Raw genomic sequence first — 16562 nt, 5'->3', positions numbered from 1 at the left:
CTATTTTTCATGGCGGGTGTCATTAAGCCAAATGATAGCTAACTATCTTCAGAGCACCATTTCCTATTATCATTATACTTTTCCCCCAGCAGAGTCCTTGTAACGCTATGTTTGTGTTGCTGTTGCCTTCGTTTTTTTAGTTTTTATTGTGGATTTGGACTGATTTATTATATCGGTAATCTTTGTTGTTTTGTTCTTGGCAAGGATGTGTACCTGACAACCAATCGAGGTAGATTATTTAGAACTAGTCAGTCTTATCTCGCACCAGTTCTAAGTAAAAAGGGTAAATGGGATATCCAATTCAGTTGAACTGACCCTGTTATCACTGACATCTTCTTCATGAAACCAAAATAGTTCTGATGGTGCAAAGGTACCAGAAGAAAGAGGTTTATCCCATAACTACGCTTGTTTCACAACTGAAATGGCACGTGATAAAATTCGTAGCATTGTGTTATTGTTTTTGTTTACACACCGCAGTGTGTAACCACTTTCTAAGCCTCCGATTGGTCATTTGTGACCTACAACAAATCTGATCGGCTAACCTCTGGCCTTTGACTACGGACTATTTTTATTACCCTCATTGTTTTGTCGTCTGTCTTCAAAGATCAGCATGGACGCGTTTTGTGGATTTGTCGGTGCTTAATATTAGCATAACTGGGTGAGAGGGGTGTCCTCATGGAAATGTCGATTAATCTGTGGTTTGAGTCGTACGAAATATAATTCGATGATGGTAAAATAGACGACGCACGGAAGCGAGATATTGCATCGATTATAGGCCTAGCGAACCGAAACTGCCCCCCCCCCCCCCCCCCCCTCCTTGATAATGATCCTAGATTGCAGTGGACCCCGATAGCCATGGATGAATGATCAAAACAATGAACAAATGTAATACAAAATGGTTAAATCGCTGACTCTAATCGTAGCATTTGAATGAAACGGTCGTTAACTGTTAGGCAGCTTCCCTAGCTTTTAGTTGGGTGTCATTCGGTACGGTATTGTAGGCCTACCACTGGCTACCAGCAGGAAAAAACATCAACGAATAAACACTCGCTAAAGCTCGTGTGTTTTCAAAATTAAAACATTAACTTACTCGAGCTGGATAAAAATGATAAACAATCTCCACTCGTTGGGGAACCTTTATCTATCATTTAAGAGATAAGATTGAGGTAATATTCATATCAGACCTTTTAATTTGGTTGTTGTTTTCTCCAAAAAAGTAGGCGATTAACGTGTAATTATAATCATTATTACAGGGTACATCGTAATGGACGTGGCCCAGGGCTTCCCTTTTCGGAAGGTACAACTGTTATTGGATATTACGCACGAGATAAGAGTGGAAACATGGCGAGATGTTCCTTTAGGATCGTCGTGGAAGGTAGTTATCTACACGCTATATAATAATACATCCTTCTACTTCTCTTGTTTTGTTTTCGTGATATCCTGATTTTGATAATGTCATTGTATTGCTAGTCAACAATACGAATCTCACCAGCTGTATGTTTACACGATAGTGAACACTGATGCCGAAAGTAAAAACAAAGTGGATACAGAATATTTCTTTTTCGATATGCAAAATATTGTATGTTTTTAGCGAAAAGAGAAATTTTGTATTTTAACATCAAAATTCAAGGGTAAGATTTTGGCGATATTTTGAACGATTATATGTTACCGCAAATGTTCGTCAATGATCAGTTATGTCTCATGTTCCGATATAAACATCTGTACCTGATGTGGCCGATTCTAGTTGAGAACGATTTAATTGAAATGTGTAAAGTTTGGTGAGCTGATTTTCAGAAACGCTTATATTTAGCGATTCATATTTTAGCTTTTCAAATTCAATCGCTAAAATTTGTACCTCGCTAAAATTACCCGCTTTACGTAATTATTATTTTCTTCTCTGATATTATTTAGTTGTCCAACTTCCAAATTAATACCCTTTCGATACATGTAACATCAAAGAACACAAGTGTCAAATATATGAAATAATTGTATGTTGCAGTATGTGTAATTAATTTTCGTTTTGAAAATTTTAGTTCCGCGGTGCGAAAACCTTCCCTCCTTAGCGGATGGTTACTACATGTGTCACCCGAGCTCGGATATGGTGAAGGGTACTGTATGTCGGTTTGGATGTTATAACGGACACAGGCTTGTAGGAGATCGATCAACAAGATGTACAGAATACGGAACATGGACAAACAATATCCCAAAGTGCGAACGTAAGTTTACAAGATTAGCAATCGTTAGTTTTTTCGACGAATGCTAGACATTAGACTAAGTGATATATCATGTATTGTTATAATATATGTACATAGCGCGAACGTAATTTCATAAAGTTAGCCATGGTGAGTTTCGTGAGAACATCAATTCATGGACATACAAATTGTAAATAAAGGTCATACACTAAGCCTGAGTTTGGTATTCTGTCGTAATAAAAAGTGGATTTTTCTCCTTTGGAATATAAGAATAATGAATAAAGTTTTTTTCATCGGGTTATTCTGAAATTAAACCGGATTGATTTGTTTTGCGGGTGAAGTCGATGAAACAGAAGACGCTTACTCTTTCGGAACTCCTGGTCACTAGCCCTTCACCTCTGGGTTGCGAGTTCGAAACCTACGTTGGGCTGTTGCCAGATACTGGTCATAGGCCGGTGGTGTTTATCCGGGTACTCCCGGCTTTCCTCCATCTCAAAACCTGGCTCGTCCTTATATGACCCTGGCTGTTAATAGAAAAAACATACCAAAACCGAGCCCCCTTTTAATCGATACCGAAATTGAGCTATGGTTTCGTTATTATCTCCGTATTCTTTGTTGTTTTGTGTTTCGTTTTTGTACCGTTCTATGACCCATCAGTAGTAAGATGATTAATTGCGCACCAGAACAATAACACTTAGGTTGTACACATATTTATATCATCAGTTTGCTTCATTAAATGTTCCCACAATAAACATTGAATTGCATAAAAAGTGATTCTTGAAACCAATGACTTACCAATCGGCCTTAAATATGTTAATTCAGGCTAATTTCAAGATCTAGAAATGATTCCCTTTGTTATAGCATGTATTCAGAAGCATTTCAGTGAAATCTTACACATGCTATGTCTGTTTACCGATTACTTTGAACATCTGACCTTAAAACAAATGAATAATGGAAGAAATTACTTGTGTTTTATCTTGAAAATAAATACCTTGTCTCAAGCTGTAAAACACCCATATGCAGCGTAACGATACCCCTGATCGCCCAAAGTCACTAGTGGTAGACATTTATGATATCTTATAATTAATTAGCTATGACAGTGATTTCAGTGCTAGGGAAATCCTATGTTGTTGAATTTCAATGTTTTATTCAGGACGGAAATGCGAGCCCCCTTTAACAGGTACGGGTGAAACAACCGTGCAGTGTTCAGATCAGAATTTCTATCGCAGCAAGTGTTCATACACCTGCGCAGATGGATTTGATGTCAAACCAGGCATGACACGGGTACGGGTGTGTACAAAAGACGGAATGTGGAGGGGAAACGAACCGAAATGTACAGGTATGTAGGGCATCACTGTAAACATTAAAAAAACTGTTATATTAGCAAATCCAACACATAATACTGTACACAAGACTCACGTATAGTAAGCACCTTTAAATACATTCGAACATCGTCATCTCAAAGTGATTGAGGTAATGAAAAACTTCCTCATCTCGAAGTCATTGAGGTAATGATAAACCTTCCTCATCACGAAGTAATTGGGATAATGATAAACCTTCGTCATCACGAAGTAATTGGGATAATGATAAACCTTCGTCATCACGAAGTAATTGGGATAATGATAAACCTTCGTCATCACGAAGTAATTGGGATAATGATAAACCTTCGTCATCACGAAGTAATTGGGATAATGATAAACCTTCGTCATCACGAAGTAATTGGGATAATGATAAACCTTCGTCATCACGAAGTAATTGGGATAATGATAAACCTTCGTCATCACGAAGTAATTGGGATAATGATAAACCTTCGTCATCACGAAGTAATTGGGATAATGATAAACCTTCCTCATCTCGAAGTGTTTGGGGTAATGAAAAACCTTCGATATACAGAGTATTCAAGGTAACCGTGTTCTTTTTTTCCGATATAACTAAATGTTCAATTATCATTAATTGGGATAATGAAAAACCTTTGTCATCTCGAAGTGTTTGGGGTAATGATAATCCTTCGATATACAGAGTATCCAAGGTAAGCGTGTTTATTTTTTCCGATTGAACTAAATGTTCGCTTTGAGTAAAGTAGGGTCTTTTAGTTGTCAGTGTTCGAGATGACAGGTTTTTAACTGTTTTTAATGCGCCACACAAATTGTATTTAGAGAACCCTTGTTATTGAATGTTTGATATTTATTCATATGCGGTGTCCGGTTTTCTCCACTTGAAGAAAATATGAGGTGTTGGTTGCTTGATCGATGGCTGTAAAATGACAATGATTGAACCAATCCGGCTTATAACTAAGTAAACACATAACAAACGTAATGTCTGCCCGTGCTGAAGTACCCCGAGTGCGTGTCTGATATAAATAGACTGGAAAGGAATGACTCAAGTAAGTTAAACTGTCAGCCTAAAGATAACCTTAAATATTTGATTTTTTATAGACGTTACGCGTCCTGTGATCACAAACTGTACCAGGGCTGTGTACGGGTTTGCCGACAGAGGAAGTACATCTGGGAGTCTACATTGGGCGGAGCCGTCTGTGTATGATAACGCTGATAAAACAATACGGTTACATCGTACAGGCCCGAGTAGTGACGAACGTCTGGAGGCCGGAACGTATGACGTAACGTATACAGCAGTGGACAAGTCTGGCAATGAAGCCGTCCCATGCCGAATGAAGGTTGTCGTAAAAAGTAAACATTTTTATTATGGTACTATATAGAAAAAGTTTGGCATTGAAGTCGTTCCATGTCGATGGAAGGTTGTCGTAAAAAAAAAAAAAATTTTTATTATGGTACTATAAGGGAAAAGTCTGGCGATGAAGCCGTTCCATGTCAAATGAAGATTGTCGTAAAAAGTAAATAGTTTTAAAATGGTAATATATATAGAGAGAAAATCTGGCAATGAAACTGCCCTAAGTCGAATGAAGGTTGGCGTTAAAAGGTCACCACTACTTTTAGATTAATTTATATTATAGATATCTATATATTTCAAAATTGTAAAAACTGACAAAGACACAAATTAGTGCTTTCGCTTTCGTTCCATCATGTGTCTATGTCGTTTTTTTTTTTATTCCACGAGGACACTGTTATTTGTTCTACTATATATATCGACACAGAAAATAAACCTTCATAAGAAACCTTAATTCCAATTCATGATAGATCAGATAAAAAAAGTCAAGGTTTCGATTTTCACATTGAACATACATAGAGAGCCAGAGCCAATTCACTGTAAGTAATTCTATGTAAATATAATCCATATTGTACATTGTTTCACATATTTTATATTAAAACCGCCAAAACTCGAAAAAAATAACAAAACGACGAAACACCATACACACAGGTGGAATAAAGAGCCGACTTACAGGATTTAAAATCCAGCAAGTCTATTGTAGATTATACTATCGTCTTACATTCACTACGCCATTAATCATTGCATTTATGCAAATTTCAGATGTCTTGTGATAATTTTAACTCGAAATATTTTGTGATGTTTCAGTGCTTAGATGTCCACCAATACACAGCCTTCCTCACCAGACGGTCGACTGTCCAGACGGATATAAGTATGGATCTCAGTGTTACTTCAAATGTGCTAATGGGTCTCTGATTAATGGCACGGAGGTAGCTAGCTGTGAAAGGGAAAGTACGGGGCAGTATGTTTCCTGGCGATGGGGAGACTACCAACCATTCTGCAATGGTTAGTTTCCTGTTAAGGTTTAATCCGAAGTACATATTCACACAGATGTTTAAGTTCCAATGCAAAACATATTTATCATGCAGGAAGATCAATTATGAGATATGTTTGTTCCTTCTCTTGTAATGAATTGAATGGAGCTCATCAAAAATCAAACCAAAACCAACAACATCTAAGCATTGACACCGTTTACCTAATATTGATGTAATGTCCCAAAAATGTGTTCAATTAAAATTGTAGCCCCCCCCCCCCCCCCTCCCCACCACCACCACCAAAAAAGTTGTTTGGAACAAACGGATTGACAAAGGGTGAAACTACAGCATTACAAAATCAAATCCCCCAGACTGTTTCAATTTGTCGCAAAACTTATTTGATATGATCCTCTCTTTACGTGCTAGTGACGTAGTTGGAATCATGTATCTATGCAAAGATATTTATCACATGATGAGTTATCAATCGTATCGTAAAAAAGATATCACGAATGTACGAGAAAATAGTTCAGACCAGACACCTCTATAAATGTTAATTAGCCTCGAGCTTCTCTTTCCCCGGTAAGCCTATAATGTAGCCACTGCAGTTAAGCTCGGTGTCTTCCGGTTGGAATACTGTTTCCAACAGAACAAAACAAAAAAAAATCTACGTTTGACTTTGCGGTGATGGTATCATCTTTGAATATATTTGAGGGAAGTCATTTTAACAAGTAACTTCATAAAGTTAGTATTATGGAAATAGAATTAAGCTGGAACATGTACAAAGTGAGGATAGTCTTTCTATCTTATGACAATTCCTCCGGTAAAAAAAACGTCGTTTTTACAAATTTCGTGGTGAAAAATAAGCTTTCCTTCATTATGAGCTATATTTTGTCCGTAGTGATTCGGTTCACAGAATCAAGTTCGTACGTTGAGAGAATTTGAACTCGACAAGGTTATATTTGTAAGTAAAGACGTTACGAGATAAACACGTTCTTAAATGAGTAACGGTTGTCTATTATATTTATCTAACTCCCGTTAGTTAATTTTCATATTGATCAAAGACACACGTGTCTTTTCTAAATTTGAAATTTAACTAACTCGAGTTAGATAAACAAGATAAACAACCGTTATATGTTGGGAAACTTTTACGTTATTAATTAGGTAAGTGGTTATGTCAGAATATCTTCTGACAAGTCACTCTAAATAAGGTTTATGATATTGTTTCCTTTCTGTTGATAGTTGTTCAGCTATGTGAAGATGATCTCCGGCCTCCAGATAATGGAGCCTTAGCGTGCGACAACTGGTTCGGTGGCAAGTTCTGTCAGATGTTGTGCAAGAAAGGATACGATATTCCACCAGGGTACATCCATTCTGATATGTACGTGTGTGGCGAATCAGGACAGTGGCTACCCGGGCCCGATTTACCTAACTGTGCGAGTAAGTACGTGCGTATACACCTAGAGATATTAAGCCTATTAAGTCTGATTGATCCAGCTGTGTAAGTGGATGTATATATATTCACCAACTAGAGACGGATGAGGTGGGAACGAGATCGTAAAACTCCAAATGTACATAACAATGACAATATATGAACGAAGATAGATTTTGGAACAGACGATCCAGTAAAGAAAAGAAAAAAACATTCTCTTTCCCTGGACAGTGATATCCGCAGTTTTACTGGATAATCTCACCCTAGGAAAAAGACAAGCTACACGTGCTCTTTGCAAGTTCTCAACAATTGCATTTCGTCACGTCAACAATATCATGACGTCACGATAACAGTACAATGACGTCACGTCGACAATTCAATCACGTCTCGTCAACATTTCCTTGCATTGATGTAATGTCAATATTAAATACATGGTATAAGAGGGTAATTAGGGTAAGAGAAAAATAATCGTTCACCCACATGGAAGTGAGACAGGGGAATCGCAACCGTCGGGGTCAGATAATTTAAGCTGCCAAACACTCGGCAAACCTAGTGTTTGGCAACTTAAGAATCTTCCCCTCGGGTTGAGATTCCCCGGTCTATCCCCCAAGGGGGTGAAAGATTCTATTATTCCTGGTGTTACGGATAGGTTAACGTATCTCGCTTCACTATTCGAAATGGTTATCCCTTCTTAAATCCATGTGATGTCACATTAAAGAATTACAACAAGAAACAAGAACAAAATCAAACAGTTCCTGGATCTTGCTTAATGCTGCACAATAATCTCGACTAATTCCAACATGGTCAGGTGTCTAGTAGAGAGATCTTCAGAATTTAATGAATCTGTAGGAAATATGTTCAATATTATTTAATTTACTTATGTTGCAGAATCATTTAGCAGTCACACCTCAGCTTTGCGTATGGGCGTGAATTACTATTTTGACGGTGATTGTAATGACGCCGACGTGATTGAGGATATCAAAGTGAAGTTTATTAACGCATTGAAGACCTCTCTATTCAAGGATGCTTGCGAGGTTTATGCTGAAAAATGTTACCCTGGAAATGTCCAAGTAAGATAATGCGAGAATTGTTACCCTGGAAATGTCCAAGTAAGATAATGCTAGAGATGAATCATACAATATATATAATGACAATACATTTTGGTTTTTAAGCGTTTTCTTTGGTGTTTCACTAATTTCTCTCGCAACTAAATGGACTGAGTGGTAGGTTCATAAGGGGTCATTTTGGGTAACTGTAACATTATATACCATTGAACACTAAACATATTCTTTCTGTCCCGCAGGTTCAATGTGGATATAAGTCTGGAAAGCGATCCACAAATCTCAACATCCAATTCGATATGGAAATCACTGTCAGATCACCGTTCGGAAACAAGACCTTCGGGAAATTAAATCAAAACATTACATCACTAATGGTTAATGTTGACAATGGAACATTTAAGATACCGGACTTACCAGACGGTTCAGTCATTACTGTTCAGGATTTCCATTTTGACAGACTCCGAATCATCTGTGATGGGAACTTGGTTCCGTCGTACGTCAGTGAATCATGTGGTGGGTATACATATGTATATACGTGACAGACTGGATCAAGCGACACCTGTCTGAATTACTGACGATCTCTATCTGTGTGTCTCTGTAAACTTCTGTCTGAATTACTGACGGTCTCTATCTGTGTGTCTCTGTAAACTTCTGTCTGAATTACTGACGATCTCTATCTGTGTGTCTCTGTAAACTTCTGTCTGAATTACTGACGGTCTCTATCTGTGTGTCTCTGTAAACTTCTGTCTGAATTACTGACGATCTCTATCTGTGTGTCTCTGTAAACTTCTGTCTGAATTACTGACGATCTCTATCTGTGTGTCTCTGTAAACTTCTGTCTGAATTACTGACGATCTCTATCTGTGTGTCTCTGTAAACTTCTGTCTGAATTACTGACGGTCTCTATCTGTGTGTCTCTGTAAAATCATATTTTACAATGTATACTCTCGCTACCCTTTCTTGATTTCGACCTTGGACAGACTGTTTTTCTTATACTATTTGAGTTCCGATAATATTCGTATGCTTGAAGTTCAGTCTGTAAGATAAAATATTCTGTTTTGACTGGTGATAGACTATATAAAGCCGTTATATACAGCGAATGATAACTTGAAGTTCAGTCTGTAAGATGAGAAATTTGTTTTGACTGGTGAAGACTATATGAAGCCGGTATATACAGATAATACAGATATGTTACATTTTAATTTTCGATGGGAAATATATATGTAACTTTATGTCCACTAACAATTAAGATCAATTGAGGACGAGTTAATAAAAGGCGTACAGCACTACACTGTGTGAATCTTGTAATTACGCTCTTATTTTCCAGTGGAATGTCCCGTCGGAACATACTATGATAAAGATACCAAATCCTGTCTGATGTGTGCTATTGGAGAATATCGACCGTCAACCGATAGCGCAAGTTGTATCAAATGTCCAAACTCACAGACTACACGGCGAGAGGGGGCAACCTCAATCGATGAATGTGAAGGTAAAACTTTATCAAATTGTATCAGCTCTCACATGATTAATCACTCACATAAGCTGCATATATTTAGTTATCTTACCTTCATTTACGGATGATTACAGGTACACGTATATAGATTCCCATACTATAAATTATTGCATACTCACCGTATTCTCTTTGTTCTTAAGGCGTGAACTAGTCTTGTGGTAAATACATAATGGAGATCAGTAACATAAACTGTGAATTCAATGAACACAATGAATATAAAAACATCTGTTTGATAATGAATTTAAGAGAACAAAAATATAGTAAATATTGTATTCCGCTGAATATTTTACTTAAATTTATGTTTCCAATCCTGAACACGAAGCCAAATAACTTCTTTTGTTGATTCTATCGATCATGCTGTGGGCTGTGACTGGTATTCGGATGTCATCCAATAGCATAAGGGAACAGAGATTTGTGTTGATATTGAAATTACTGAGCAAGTTATACACTGCTAAATCAATGTGATAATATGTTTACAGATGCTTGTCCATTAGGAACTTTTTCGAAGGATGGGTTGCCGCCATGTACACCTTGTCCGGTAGGTACATATACAGACGGGTATGGCTCGGAGACATGTATGGCCTGTCCCGTGTCCTCAACTACATTGACAGAGGGTACATATCGGCAGCGGGACTGCAAAGGTAATCCATATACTCCGTAAACACTACATACTATTACATATACTCCGTAAGCCTTGTAAACACTACATACTATTACATATACTCCGTAAGCCTTGTAAACACTATATACTATTACATACACTCCGTAAACTTCGTACACATTATATACTATTACATACACTCCGTAAACTTCGTAAACATTATATACTATTACAGATACTCCGTACACTTTGTACACATTATATACTATTACATATACACCGTAAACTTTGTACACATTATATACTATTACAGATACTCCGTAAACTTCGTACACATTATATACTATTACAGATACTCCGTACACTTTGTACACATTATATACTATTCCATATACTCCGTACACATTGTACACATTATATACTATTACAGATACTCCGTACACTTTGTACACCTTATATACTATTACATATACTCCGTAAACTTCGTAAATATTATGTACTATTCCACATACTCCGTAAACTTAGTGAACACTATATACTATTCCATATGCTCTGTAAACTTATTACTCATTATATACTATTACATCCAAATTTATAACGAATTGTTTCCTTTCTTTTATTCACTTTGAGCATAATCAATAAATAAGAATTTTGTGTGGAATCTAATGAGATATTTACAAGATTTTTCTTATCATGGAAACATGCATCATAGAAAGTGTCGAAGTTATTTTGAAATATACCTACCTTTAAAGAGCAACAAGTTCCAGTGCTTAACCCAAATGATTTATTTTCCGATGTGATGCTTGCACTGATATGGATCTAACGCAATTGTATCATTTTCTTCGCAGATTTCGACCTTGTGATTTCCAACTCCAGTGGAAAAGTTGTCTTACCTATCAACAGCGCTACCATAAACAGAGAACTCAATTTTACTTTGGGATTTAGAATGAAACTTCAACAAACTCCGATTGGCTCTGTCATTCGGTTGAACTTTCCCAACATTAGTGAATACGTTGATATCAGCTTTGTCAAAGGCATGGTTATTATTACTGTAAACAGGTACGTTAACATAACATTTTATTAGGGAGACACATGTGCTGATTGTAATGCTTTAAAAACAAGCTCATTATTATGATGGCAAATACCACATGTCGGGTATCGCTGTTGTAAGGTAGCGATAACCATCTTACCTGAACATTACATTATCATTGTATTCCTTAATGGTCTCAAGGCAAATCCGTCTATCCTCATTTTTGGCCTTCATATTTGTGTTGAAAGAGCTGTTTTGATTATAAGTTTTGTATAAGAATGGATTGAAGAACGAATTTGGCAGTGGTATAATCGTTGTGAATGGACATTAAGAATTGTTTTTGTATGTTATCTGACCAAGAACAATTGCTAGAAAGATCGTAACAAACCGACCAACCTGTCAAATATGTTGGACGGTTATCGTAAAAAAACAATGACAGGTCTGGAGCAAAACAGTTGTTATAAACCTTTTACATCAGTCAGCAGTCAAAGCGCTTTTCACTCGGTGTTGGGATCAACCCGATGTACTGATTCCCGAGGCCGCGTGAAACAAACTGTATGTTATCCTATTATACTGTACTTGACAAAGATTGTGTGTAAAAACAGTAAATACCGACTTGTACACGTAATCATGTTTCGAAATATATATCGAACTTACAAGGTCAAAGGTTAAACATAAATGTCAATATAGACGCTTGTAAATAGACTGGGATCATCAGAAAATGTATGTCCGGAAGAGTGTTTATTCAATATTTGTTAGATTGGCTTTAGTTAAGAAGCGATAAATGTGCAATATTTCCATTTAAAAACATTTTGAAATGTACAAGCGACAACAACCTTCATGTAAACAAGATTCAATTTTCAACCCAAATTAGGAAAAAACAAAACAGTACGAATGCACTTCATTTGATTGAAACGCTTCTAAAGGAACAGGAATATCATCATAGCAACAGGAAATGTTCTGGGAGGGTAAGATTTTTTATTTCCTATCTTTCAGTGTTCATATCACTTCAAATGTGTCGTTGGGTAACACCCTCTGGCATTCGTTGGTATTAGGTGTCGAAGAAAGCGAAGTTCAGTTATATATCGATGGTTACAGATCAGCCTTGCAATACAATACCCGTATAAGAAATCACGAAGAAAAGCTTCCAGGACCAAACATCGTCATTGCGGGTACATAATTCAACATTTTAGTAATTAAGAGAAAATTATGTAATATAACCAATACGAATATTAAAGATATAATAAATATCAATTTTACATATGTTTTTATAGTAATTATTTAAGGGGTAAATAATAATAACATGTGTATTCAGTTGAAACAAATCATTCTATAATTAGCAATTACATTCAATCTATAAACTAACTGGATTTAATTTCTTCACGTTAAGTCGGACAGTAGCCATGGGATAAGCAGTGTAAGATTTTTTTTTTTTTTTTTGCATTTTCATTATAGAAATGCAGAAAAAGAATCTGAAGAATAGTTGGACTTTCAAAAGTGTACAGTTACATTTACATCATATATTGGAATAACATTTTCCCTTTTTCAGATGGAAATGTTATCGGCAGCTTAGCTCATTTGAATATCTGGTCCCAGGACAATTCGCTAGATGACATTCTCAGCATAGTTTCTCGTTGTGATCATACACGCCAAGGAGACCTGTTAGGATGGAAGGAGTTTGAGAATGTGGATAGAGAGGACGTCTTCATACAAATACCCAGCGTATGTGATGGTAAATGTACTTTGATATTTTTCCGATCAGAACTAATGACTCGAACGGAGAATTCCAGGTGTAACAAAAATGTGTATATTTTTACCGTTCGGTATTAATATCCTACCAACACAATATGATAACACAACAACAGCGGTTATATTTTTTTTGCTGGGCTTGTCTCCCTGTGAACAGCTAGGGTCATTTTGAGGCGTGGTCTCGTTGTCGTAGTTGGTAACAACCTCACTGAACAACACGCAAGATGCCCGGTGCATGGCATCCAGAGCAATTAGGGAAATGTTTACTGTCCATGGACACAATCATGGTATACAGACCGGTCCTTTTCTCAGCATCGCTTAAGTATAGCAAGGAGCACCAAGAGCCATTTTTATAACTTTGTTTTTCCACGTCCCTAAGGCACAACCAATAGCTTTCATCAACATGATGAATAAAAATAATGAAGTCTGAAAGGATAATTAACACAAAAGAAAGAGGCACAATTCATTTTTTAACTCGTTCAATCAATGCTTTATCCTTTATCGAGACAAAGATATTATGGAGATATAACTTTTTATATATATTTTGTTCAGACCATGACAACTGCGATGTTAGTACCTGTAACGGTGGACAATGTATAGATGGTCTCCACAGCCATACCTGTGTTTGTCCAATAGGACTAAAGGGAGACAACTGCGAAATTAATACCGACGACTGTGGAGACAATTCCTGTGAAAACAACTCCACATGCGTAGACGGGATCGGGGGATATACTTGTCAATGTGGCATCAACTGTAAAGGAGATTTATGTGAAATCGAAATTGGTAAAATGTTAAAAACGATATAAGTGTTTATTATATATACTTCAAAAGCTAACATATTATGTGTTATTATATACAGATATATATACTACCAGAGCTTACACCTTATTTATATTTTTTAAAAAGTAAAGACAATTGTTCAACTGTCAACTGATGAATACATGTATATCTGGAAAATATTAAATAACGCTTTACATATCAGTTATGGAACATTGGAAACTACACTATACCTAAAAAAACAAAAACAGGTTTTTGCTGCATGAAACAAAACATACAGGGAAACTTGTGACCAAACATAGTAGTTCTAAATCGTTTCTTTATTAGTAACGATAACACGATAGTCAGCATTATATACTAGTTATGCTAGATTATACTAGGTGATCCTATTCTTTAGTTGACGGGAATTGGAGTGTGTGGAGCAACTGGTCCGAATGTTCCTCTACCTGTGGCAATGGAACATCGACAAGGAAGCGTCTCTGTAATAACCCAACACCGGATCACGGCGGCAAGGATTGTTTTGGCGAAGATTTTGAAACTGTGTTCTGCAACATGGAAAATTGTCCTGGTAATATGTTCAACTACTTTATTTGAACGCTTAACAAATATTACCAGCAAAAGGACATAATCAACATTTAGATTTTGGTTATTGCATTTTATAAATCAGTAAATTGTTTTCCATTTTCAACTGAAACTTATATATTTCATGTCATTTAATCTATCTATATACCTGGGTATTTCTCTATAAATGGTATTTTTCTATATTATACAGTTATTGTATGAGTGTGAGGAAACCAGCACTTTTATTGTCACCCGAGACAGTAACTATTTCACGAGGCGAAGCCGAGGGAAATAGTTAAAGTCAAAGGGTCAATAAAGTGTTATTTCCAGAAATACCCATACAATAACTGTTTTATTATACAAACATATAATTTAGTCCACCTCTCGAACCAGTGTTCATGTAACCTCCAGTTTTCCCTGGGGCTTATTTTCTCCCCCCGAAGAATAAGATATTCATTCAGTATGTTTAACTGCCGTTTTTATTTCTTGTTGTGTATTAGCGCTGTCATTTTCAGGAAAAAAAAAAATCTTTTCCAGCACTTTTTGATCCAGATTATCGAAATATGTAGATGTAGCAAACGGTATCTGCTTCGAATGTTTACGTTCTCGAAAGCGCTTTCGGACTTTATTGTGATACAAAAGATGGCGGTAGAGACGATCCGAAGCTAAAAGACAAATGCATTTTCCAATCAGAATGAACGAGAAGCAAAATACAATGTATCAAAAAATAAAAACGCGAAAATATGAATGCGCTCATTCTGGGTAAATATCACTTTTCACAATTGACCTGGTTAATAGCAGTTTTGAAGGATGTGGTTCAAATAGCATTTATATTGTCTACTTTTGATACAGTGTAAACTAAGGAAAGGTATAATAAACATGGATATTTCTCTTTACAAATGGGTATTTATCTATATGCATGGGTATTTCTTTATATACATGGGTCTTTCTCTATATAAATGGGTATTTCTCCATAAACATTTGTATTTCTCTATATACATGAGTATTTCTATCCACCAATGATCATTGTGTATTTTGATGTTGATGTTGTATAGGGTTTCTACGTGAAAATGAAATATGTATCAAAGATAAGATTTTAATTGATATGAGAAAAGAATTCTGTTCAAATGAACATAAATAGTTATATTTATCGCTTCTGATAAGGATTTACGTTTTCTTTATGATGTTTTCGTTGTTATGTCGGTATTCTCTGTTGTTTTCAATTTTCTCTTATTTAAATCACTATTGGAATTGATAATAGTTCTGTTTCCTTTTCAGTTTGTAAAAAGCTTACAGCCCCAGATAATTCTATCCTCGACTGTATCTGGAATACTACCGAGGAGGCCATTAACTGTACTCTTTCCTGTAACCATGGTTACAATTTTGATCACGCTGCAAAGACGGTCTTTCAATGCGGACCGGACACATTTTATTTATGGGATTTCCAAACCGATGACAACCCTTATGGACGACTTCCGGCATGCACAAGTAAAGTTTAGTTACACCACGTTCTTGTTTCTTGTTGAGGCCTCCCCGCATTTAAACTTATCAATGGCTTTAAGGGTTATACCCATTCACTGCAGAATAACCTATAGTACTAAATACTTTATTTTTCAGTGTTTTGTACACACCGGTGACTTAACATTTCAGAAATCGCCGAGGGCAGTAAAATAGACTGGACATACAGGACTTCGTATGAAGATTTAACGTGTAACGAGGACAACTTTGAACTTGTTACCAAGAAGATAAAAACAGTAGTGTATGAGGCTACCCAGTCAATAACTTGTCAACAGGACGAGTCTTGTACATTGGTGAATATTGACGTGACAGAATGCTTAGCTAACAGACGAAGACGTTCTACCAACATAGAAACAGCTGGGTTTTCTTCAGATTTCACATGCGACGCTACAAGATGTGAGTAATATATGTTTTCCTAGATGTCGAATTCTGTCAGAGCTCCATGATTTATTATCCCGAATGTTGGCGGGGA

The 16562-nt window shown here is 36.4% G+C and overlaps 1 protein-coding gene across 1 annotated transcript in view; it reads left to right on the top strand.

Moving 5' to 3' along the window:
* Nucleotides 1-16562, top strand: part of LOC117317375 — a 51503-nt gene that overhangs the window by 17553 nt on the left and 17388 nt on the right. Inside the window, exons 5-21 of the mRNA XM_033872181.1 lie at nucleotides 1254-1375; nucleotides 2034-2216; nucleotides 3346-3531; nucleotides 4628-4879; nucleotides 5685-5882; nucleotides 7091-7288; nucleotides 8169-8350; nucleotides 8584-8854; nucleotides 9669-9830; nucleotides 10334-10495; nucleotides 11304-11514; nucleotides 12482-12657; nucleotides 13035-13217; nucleotides 13787-14017; nucleotides 14409-14579; nucleotides 15851-16060; nucleotides 16223-16486. Coding sequence (XP_033728072.1) covers nucleotides 1254-1375; nucleotides 2034-2216; nucleotides 3346-3531; nucleotides 4628-4879; nucleotides 5685-5882; nucleotides 7091-7288; nucleotides 8169-8350; nucleotides 8584-8854; nucleotides 9669-9830; nucleotides 10334-10495; nucleotides 11304-11514; nucleotides 12482-12657; nucleotides 13035-13217; nucleotides 13787-14017; nucleotides 14409-14579; nucleotides 15851-16060; nucleotides 16223-16486 — 3362 coding nt within the window. The remainder of the gene's footprint in view (nucleotides 1-1253; nucleotides 1376-2033; nucleotides 2217-3345; nucleotides 3532-4627; nucleotides 4880-5684; nucleotides 5883-7090; nucleotides 7289-8168; nucleotides 8351-8583; nucleotides 8855-9668; nucleotides 9831-10333; nucleotides 10496-11303; nucleotides 11515-12481; nucleotides 12658-13034; nucleotides 13218-13786; nucleotides 14018-14408; nucleotides 14580-15850; nucleotides 16061-16222; nucleotides 16487-16562) is intronic.

Source organism: Pecten maximus, chromosome 19 (genome assembly GCF_902652985.1).
Source record: "Pecten maximus chromosome 19, xPecMax1.1, whole genome shotgun sequence".
NCBI classification, from domain to species: Eukaryota; Metazoa; Mollusca; class Bivalvia; order Pectinida; family Pectinidae; genus Pecten; species Pecten maximus.
The sequence above is the reverse complement of the archived record's forward strand: the minus strand, read 5'-3'. Positions and strand labels throughout refer to the sequence as shown.